This window comes from Clupea harengus, chromosome 12, assembly GCF_900700415.2.
Source record: "Clupea harengus chromosome 12, Ch_v2.0.2, whole genome shotgun sequence".
NCBI lineage: Eukaryota > Metazoa > Chordata > Actinopteri > Clupeiformes > Clupeidae > Clupea > Clupea harengus.
The window spans coordinates 1,968,335-1,977,836 of NC_045163.1; the positions used below are offsets into that span (position 1 = coordinate 1,968,335).

The 9,502-nt window shown below is 44.3% G+C and overlaps 1 protein-coding gene across 1 annotated transcript in view; it reads right to left on the minus strand.

Annotated features, from left to right (window-relative positions):
- Positions 1 to 9,502, minus strand: part of LOC105911478 (potassium/sodium hyperpolarization-activated cyclic nucleotide-gated channel 1) — a 60,950-nt gene that overhangs the window by 21,096 nt on the left and 30,352 nt on the right. The window contains exon 4 of the mRNA XM_031578292.2: positions 3,734 to 3,952. Coding sequence (XP_031434152.1) covers positions 3,734 to 3,952 — 219 coding nt within the window. The remainder of the gene's footprint in view (positions 1 to 3,733; positions 3,953 to 9,502) is intronic.

Sequence of the window (9,502 nt, forward strand, 5' to 3'; positions counted from 1 at the left end):
ATGCTAAAGCAGCAGGCCTTTTAGAGACGAGGCTAAAAAGGGCCACTCTTACTGAATTATTAACAAGTCTGCTGTATCACTCTAGACTCAATCTTCTATTTGTGTGTGTGTGTGTGTGTATGTGTGTGTGTGTGTGTGTGTGTGTGTGTGTGTGTGTGTGTGTGTGTGTGTGTGTGTGTGTGTGTGTGCGTGTGTGTTCTCTCCTGAAGCCAGTGCATTTCTTTATCAACGGCAACCAAGAGGATGTGGCATGTTGAGGGCATCACCATGTGTTTAAGGTACATATTATTTTAATAAACTAACTACATGACACTTCAGTGGTACTTTTTGTGGTATTTTACTAAATTAAATACCAAAATGAACATTGCGTATATTTCTATTATGACTAATAATCACTACAAGTACAAGTAAATCTGTTTCATGAATGTCATTTCAATTAAGTCTCCAAATGTGAGTTTCACTAACTGTATCTTGCAGATTAAATACGGGTTAGATTACATTGGCAAAAACACCTCAACGTTACTGTTCTGTATCTTGCATGTGACCCGTGATTGTGTTTATGTGTGATAGTGAATTTGTCTGTGTGTGTGTGTGTGTGTGTGTGTGTGTGTGTTTGTGTGTGTGTGTGAGTTGTGTTTCTTCCAGACTGTGGTGTTTCACTCCTCCCGGGCCTATGAAAGCACTTGTATCAGTGATGACTGTTGTGATTCATAGTGATCCAGAGGCTTTAGCTAATGAAGTCTAATTAAGTCCAGTATGTACTCGCATGCAAGATGCAGCTGTGCTCCCCAGAAGTAGGTCCTGCTCGCAAAGAGGTGACATAAAATTAACCCTGCATCCTTGCAGAAGCCAAGTGGGCATTAAACAACACTCCTTGTAGTTTCCACAGGCCAAGCAGCTGAGACGAATGTGCATCACACCTTAAGAAGACAACAGTAAAGGGAGAGAGAGGCTATTTTCATCTCTTTTCCTATTATTTCCCCAACCAAATCGGTCATCATATTACAAGTGCTTCTGAGGAGAGGCAGGGTTATATTAGATGTCAGAACCAATCCAGCAGTCGTGTTTCATCCTCCCCAGGTGGAAATCAGGTGAAAACAGACCGGCCTGCGCCTGGTCACTGACTCACAGGAAGATAAAATATACAACTGCTGCCAAAAGCACTTTGTTCTACACAATTTCAACAACAGTCATTCAAGCGGAGGGAAATAACAGGGCCTTTACCTGGGTGAGTAAGATGCTGATGTCCTATTTTGCAATAAAGGCAAATGAAAGCCATTGAGGGGTGTAAGGCCACGGGTTTGTTTGCTTTGCTGGCCGAATATTTTGAAATTGGAAACTTGGTTAGATGCTCTCGCCCTCTGATAGCTGTGATATTAGCAGACATCATCTTCGGTCGCAGCCATAACAATACCTCGTCATGGAATACCATTATCCCTGTCCTTTGGAGAATCAGCGCTACACAACACAAAACAATTATCTGATGTGTTGATGGAGCTGTTCAGTAATGAGATATCAACCAGAGCATAGGACAAAACGGCCTAATCTCAGCTGTGGGCCAACGCTCAGTGCTTCAGGATGCATCATAATTGCATCTGTGCCGCCCGTGCATGTTCATATATATGTGAAGAGCAGTGAAGAGCAGTGAAGAGCTGGGGGCTGCATGCCACTCAGGGCGTGGGACACTGGGGAACAGCACCAGCCTCCGGCACCGGGGCCACGATTGCAGTAGGACTGACCAGGGGAAGAGTATATACTGCTGTTCCTAACACTTCACATTCACGCGGTCCTCCCTTCCTGCTCTCATCTCCTCCTTTCTTATCTCCCCCCTCTTTCTCTCTCTCTCTCTCTCTTTCTTTCTTTTGTCTCTGGCTTTCCTTGCTCTCCACCCAAACACCTCGCTGTAGCTGAGCTGCGATTCCCCCGGGGGGGGATGAGCTGAAAAGGGTTCATCGCCCGTTTTGATCTGGGATCAGAGCTGCTCCATTCGACGGAGAAAGTGATGAGAGATAATGCCGGTGCATGACGCCACGGTGCTACTCCAGAGTAATTAGGAGTGTGTGCCTGAGTGTGTGCGTGACCGAGCTCCTTCAAAGCACAGATGTGTGTCATGGTTATCCCCCCATTCAGTGGGTGAAGCGTCCCGTTCTACCACTGAGGCAGCTTCTGTGTCGGTTCCCATAGCATTTCTGTTGTCCGGGGGGTTCCAAGGGTTGGAAATCTGATTGTGTGAATCTAAAGCAGATGGCGTTGACGACGCACCGCTCCTCGTGGGCGTCTCAGGATGTACAACAGGACAGGTCACTGGAACTGGAACACTGGAAAAGTTCTTTCAGTGGTCTGACGGTCACTAATGCGACTGCTCATTACCTCAGAGACATACCTGACACAGAATGAGACAACACGATGGGCAATAAATAAGAACAAGGTTGGGGGGTCCAGCTGATGCGTATTGACCAAAGTCTGCCTCAGCAAGGTCACAACATCATATTTAAATGAACGATAGCAGCTAATGCGGGAGCTGTTGGATGTAAATTAACGTAATGCCTCGTCCATTTACGGCTGCCTTGTCATTGTCACTTTCAAGGTGACACAGGCTTTGTGGACGCTGGAGATAAGGAGCATCACGCAGCCCGTGACAGGTTAATTGATGTGCTGCATTAACCGCTACTCGCTCGAGTGGGAGGGGATTTCAGCAGCTCATAGTGTTCACTATTTCACTCTCACTTCTGTTAACTTTTTTTAACTTTTGACATCCAAAAACAGGCATAATCTTTTTAGCCATTGTCTCAAATACATTCTTACAACTGCTGTCACATTACTAGGGTTGGTGGAAGTTTAGACTGTTGACTATGTAATACCAACATGACTGGATGATTAATGGATTACATTCTGACCTTAGACTTGGGCTCTTGTGCATCATGATGTTTACTTACACCAACACATCACACCCAAAATGTTTCTCTTGAGACTGAGCATGGAATCCGAGGCTAATCTGTCATTAAACTGTGGTGGATCCGAATTTTAAAAAGAATAATTAAACGCTGTATGTACACATAAGGGTTGCCAATTAAATCCCCCATCTCCATCTGGCTCTGTGTATTTCTATAGGATCTATATTATGTCAATCATCTTAATGACTTAGACCAGGAACAGGACACTGATGCGCTATTAAGATGAAACCTCAATGAGCCCCGAGTATAAGCCTCTAATTCAGGCCCAGACAGGGGTGGCTTTAATCCAGCTTCATCAGCTTTGGGGTTTATGGAACATCATCATAACCTATACTGTCATCATGAGTTAAAGGAGAGAGACCTATGAAGATTACAACATGAGAGGAGACCATGGCAGTGAATCACTTACACACAGTGTGTGCAAAACACTTAGAAAGAAGTATTGCACTAAAAACGAAATGCTGATGAATACAGAGCTCTCGTTTCCATATAGTCAGAAGCTAACTAGCATAGGATTCATACCCGCTGGTATTCCATATAATCAGAAGCTAACTAGCATAAGATTCATACCCGCTGGTATTGCTTGTTTCCATATAGTCAGAAGCTAACTAAGATAAGATTTATACCTGCTGGTATTGCTTGTTTCCATATAATCAGAAGCTAACTAAGATAAGATTCATACCTGCTGGTATTGGTTTACTAGCTGTTCAATCGGCCTGTTTATTCGTCTACCCTTGACCATGTGGGCACATATGTGTGAGGCCTGTGGGCCGTCTTACCTTCTCTTGGTATTGCCGTCTTGATGAGTCCAGAGATTGGATGAGGGCGGTGGCGTGGCCCACGAACATGGCGTAGCAGGTGGCGCCCACGATCATGCTGAGCATGGTGATCCACAGATCCGACATGCTGACGGGCGCGCGGGCACCGTACCCGATGCACAGCATGTGGCTCATGGCTTTGAAGAGGGCATAGGAGTACTGCTTACCCCAGGAATCATTCTGTGGGGAGCGAAAGTGAGAGAGAGGGAGAGAGAGAGAGAGAGAGAGAGAGAGAGAGAGAGAGATGAGAAGGAGGGGGCATGAAAGACAGAAGGGTGGAGGGGAGGTTACCACATGAAGGACCTCAGGCAGACAGGCAGCACGCAGCGATGGATCAGTGGGCTGCCGTGGAACATCCAGACAACATACCCTTCATGCTCCAGAGGCTCACAGTCACGCAGAGCGAGCTAAACTTCTCTGGCCGTGTCGGTGCATGTTTCCCTCTATTCCTCTCTCGCTCTAACTTAACGTCTTCCCTCTCTCCCCTCGCACCCACCCTAGTCCTCTCTAGGCCCCAGCTGCCTCTGGGTGGGGAACCATCATTGGCTGTGAGCACTGCTAATCAACATCTATTACTCCGATTTGTTTTGTGTGGCTGATGCTCAGTTTCCCTCTGGCCCGCGGACTCCACCCAGGCGAGGGAGAGGAGAATTGAGCAGTCGTGACCTCCGTGTTCTCATGGGTGATTAGCACAGCTGTTCTGAGCGGCGACTCACTCAAGATCTACATAGACAGGGGACACATCATCGCTAAGGTAGCCGAAATCACAACAAACATGTCAGGTCAGGCTAACTAATGAGCAGAAATGGAGTTATTCACTCAACAAGATGTTTCTTGCTTGTTGTGTTGTTGTGAAATGGGATCTCGCTGGTGTTCTATGTGAAGTGTTATATAGTGCTGTAGGAAACCCTCCACTGGAAGAAATATGTTTATATTTTAGCTCACTGAGGAGGAAAATTGGGCCTTTGGGGAATTGGGATCCTCTTCGGGATGTGAACATTGGAGAAGTTGAATCATCTGTTTGTAGCCATACACAAGTGATTCACAAGGCATAATATAACCTACAAGAGAATACAAATAAGATATGAGTCAAATCCATTTGCTGTTTTCAGTACTAAAACTGTTGTCAACTTTTCATGATAAATCAAGATGACACTTCAGAAACAACAACATGAGGACTAAAGTAAGGGCAGTTGGTGTGTGTGTGTGTGTGTGTGTGTGTGTGTGTGTGTGTGCGTTTAAGCAGGGTGCTTTATAGTGAAGAAATAAAAAAATGTATTTGCAGCTTACATTTTGTTTGTTCTGTCTGTTTTTCTGTGTTGCTTCTGCTGCTAGCACTTTATGATATGGTCACCGCTGCAACGTTAACCCCTCTGGCCTGATGCTGTGCACTGCTCATGGAAAAGGATTTGCAATCCCTCTATTTTCTTTAGTTTTTCTTGATTTTTCATGCCCCTTTTTTCCTATTGAAATGAATGGGGAAACACTTTAGAGAATTTCGGAAACCTTTTGGGTCACGATTCAACAACATCCAATATGGCTGTCACAAATTCTCGATGCCAACTTTACGCAGCCACATTGATGTTTACAGCTTACATCGCAACCAACATTTTAACCGACTCCATGGATACTCACTCCACTATGAATTTAAAAACTACATTTATGTACAAACACGTTTGTCTATGGAGTTTGATTTAGTTTGTTTATTTTTTCCAACTAGCCTTTTGGTGGTGAATTGCATAGCTCCACAGACACACCAATGCAAGTATGAATGCTCACAACGGCGTAGGCCACTTGCATAGATTCTATGCGAAAGCATAAATTGTGCTTAGATGGCTCTATAGGATGGCACAGGCACACGCACACCCGTGGCTATGCTAGTGATGTGTGTGTGTGTGGGAATCTGTAAGAAGCTTTCTTTGAATGAAGAATGTGACAGTTCTGACTGAGGTACAGTTCTGTAGTTGTTTCCAAGTTGCTGACTGTTGGAATCACTGTGTCCTTTGACGACAAAAAGTGCTGCGTAAGCTAAAGAAACACAAAAAACTCCTGTGGAACATTACCTTAAATCTCTTCCCCGGCGCCTGACACACCAGGGTGTGCTGCCGCTGAATGGTGCCCCTATAATAACTCCCGGGCATGCTGGGCTTTTTCTGCAGCTTTTAGAAAAATTGGATGATAGCAACTGTGCCATCAAACAGCAACGCTCACCCCTCTTGTTTCAGCGAGAAGGCCCATCCGTCATCCCGACAGAGGTAATGGCAGATTTATGGGTAAATTAGCTCCTTCGCTGACTCACCTATTAATATGAAATCTAATCTCCACGCTGATTGCTTGTTTCTTCTGGGGATTGATGGGAAAATGATCTGATAATTACCTATGCTACTGTCGTCAGGAGCTGAGTCTGGACCGATCGGACTGTATCACTGCTACCTCTGTGCCCCCCAAAATATGATCATGAACATGTCAAAAGTGATCAGGTTCAAAGCTGAAACAAGCAAAGCACAATCATTTAATATTCTAAACAAATATGGTCTTGAAAAACTATAAAAAATATCGGTTTTTAACCCGTTACATGTAAAACCTCACTGTTGTGACCTGGGTAGCACAGCCACAAGGACATTCCATTACCTAGCAGTTTCTTTTCTTGCACCTGTTTGGGTGTGTGATATATATGTACATGTATAATACATCATAAATGTATCGTATGACCTGTATTGATAATGATGGACATATAGACTGTGTACATCCCTCTCGTTGTGCTGTCATTCTGTCCGTTTTTCTCTGCTCCCCTAACTATAATAACAGTAAGACAGTGGACTGGGACAGGGTATCAGATAACAGCATATCACCACACTGCTATAAATAACTCTACATGACAGAGACTCAGAGATATTTCTCCTGGAAACGCTCTTCATAATCTAATAGACAAAGGAGCCTCAGCCAGTCGGAGAAGCCCTGCTAGGCGTTCTACATCACGTGACCCAGGATTACAGAAACAACACTGGGACATAGCAACATACACAATATCACACAAGGATCAAGAGATGGGATGTTTTTACAAGGCTGCATTCTGAGAGACAATAAAATAAATATTTAAAGGGCAGATTGCTTTCTTGCCTTAAGTGTTAGTGCACAGGCACAGCAGGGGGCTTAATGGTAGAGGCATGACCACAGACATGGCTAGTCCCTGAATGTTGGCTCCTGAGGCCCTCCAGTGAAACATGAAGAGTAATATAAAATTACTGGTTTTCTCATTGCTGAAAGGCTTTAACATATTGTACACAATACAGATATATTGTGGATGTGTCCCAATTATTACTTGCATCATAAAAATAAAAATGCTTTGCTCTATATACCCTTGGTTGAAACATCACAGCACTACTGTTAGGGTTTAGGATCAACTGACGAGTTATACATATACCAAAATATAACTTGAAAATGAAAATGAAATGAAATTGAAAATGTAATAAAGTGTTTTAAATGTGATGGTAGTGTGCAGACCTATAAAAAATATAACAAGACCTGCTCATATTTCCTCTAAACAATGAATTGCACAGACTAACGCGCATCAAGGATCTCATATACATACTGCTCTCCACGGTATAACTGACTTGTATAAGTTATTTTACACTAGATCATTTCTCTCTCAGTGTGGTCTATGGGAAAATAAAACATATTCGGCATGTGAGAAGTACAGAGCTTTAGGGATTTGTACAGTTAAGTGGGCAGAAGAATTTGCATCGCTGTTAGATATCAACTCTTTTTCTCCCTAGCCTTTTATCACACTTGTTATTTCTCTCCTACCAACTGGCAGAGGAGCCAGCCATCCTCAGCGACGGAATGATGTGTGATGGGACGGTGGTCCCACAGCCTGCTGCTCGGAGTTCTGGTATTAACAGAGGCCAAGCAGCGGATCATTCACAGCTCTTGTGATGTAAGATCACTTTTATACAGGACTGAAAATTGTATGCAAATGATTTATATAACAAACAGACAAACAGTGCCCACAATAAATAATTCATTTCACAATGAATACTTGTTCCTTCTCCAGATACATTTTTCTTTGTAGAAAATATAAAATATATATGTAGTATGCTTCAAATCATGACTAGAATACACCACTGGCACAGCTGTTATTTTCAGCAAATTAAAGTGGAGTATCATAGAACTGATACTGAAGCAATACTAATACATATTCATGGATCACACAACTTAGCGTGCTATGATTCAACCATTCAATTCCCATGTGTTACAATAGATCATAACGCATAATGCATCAAAATTGTTATTTTCTTTATTCTATGCTATGGATTGTAATAGCATATGTACTGGGTAGACTGCAGTGCATCTGAAAGGTGACTATATTGTGAAATAAAGACTAAAGGGCCAGGGCAACTCAACTGAAGAGACAGTGGCTTGGCAGGATGAGAGAATATGCATGAGGTTATCCATCCTCTAAGGAGCATCTCCAACACCCCTGCTAATAAATGTAGCCATAAAAATTCAAATGAGCCTTAACAAACTCCTCATGCACTCTTCTGCAAAAACACACACACATGCACACACAGACAGGCACGTACACACACACACACACACATACACACACACACACACACACACACACACATGCACACAGACAGGCACGTACACACACACACACACACACACACACACAGTCAGGCACGTACACATACACACACACACACACACACACACACACAGACAGGCACGTACACACACACACACACACATACACACACACACACACACACACACACACATGCACACAGACAGGCACGTACACACACACACACACACATGCACACACAGACAGGCACGTACACACACACACACACACATACACACACACACACACACACACACATGCACACAGACAGGCACGTACACACACACACACACACACACACACACACAGTCAGGCACGTACACATACACACACACACACACACACACACACACACACACACACACAGACAGGCACGTACACACACACGTACACACGTACACACGTACACACGTACACACGTACACACACACACACACACACACACACACACACACACACAATGTTCCCAAAAGTCATTAATTCAGAAGCTACAGCCCTTTACCACTGAACAGGTCAGCCTCTTTCAATACATCATTACAAGATATGCAAAAATGTCCAAAATATTCTCTAGTGAGAAAGATCTTATGAAAACTATATTCATAATGATCTTGTATTCAACAAAGGTGATAGAGAATCATATCCCCCTAATGGGAAGGGGGGTGAAGGGGGGTGAAGGGGGGGGGAGAACCACTGCTACATTTGGGTTACCCCCACACCCCCCACCCCCGCACCCTACCCCCGTGAAGGTGTCTGAGCAGCAGCCCAGGTCTGGAAGGCTGAGCCTGGTCCCCTCGTTATCACAGCTGGTGATTAAGTAAAAGCAGTGCACACAGAGGCCCGGGTTTCTCTGCCTCCATTAGTCATGGAGATAATAGGCCTGGGTCCTGTACAGTGCCCCCCCCCCCCCCCCTCCGCTCTATCTGCGGCCCCACACATCACTCTCACACAAACTCCACGGAGCCTCAGCCGCCTATCTGCACGCACAGATTAAAATAGGCCCAGCGCTCACAAGAGCATCAAAGCACAGACTGCACCGACGGGCACTTTACTGGACTGCAATAGGCAGCAACACAAAGACAGTGACAGGGTGAGGAAGAGAA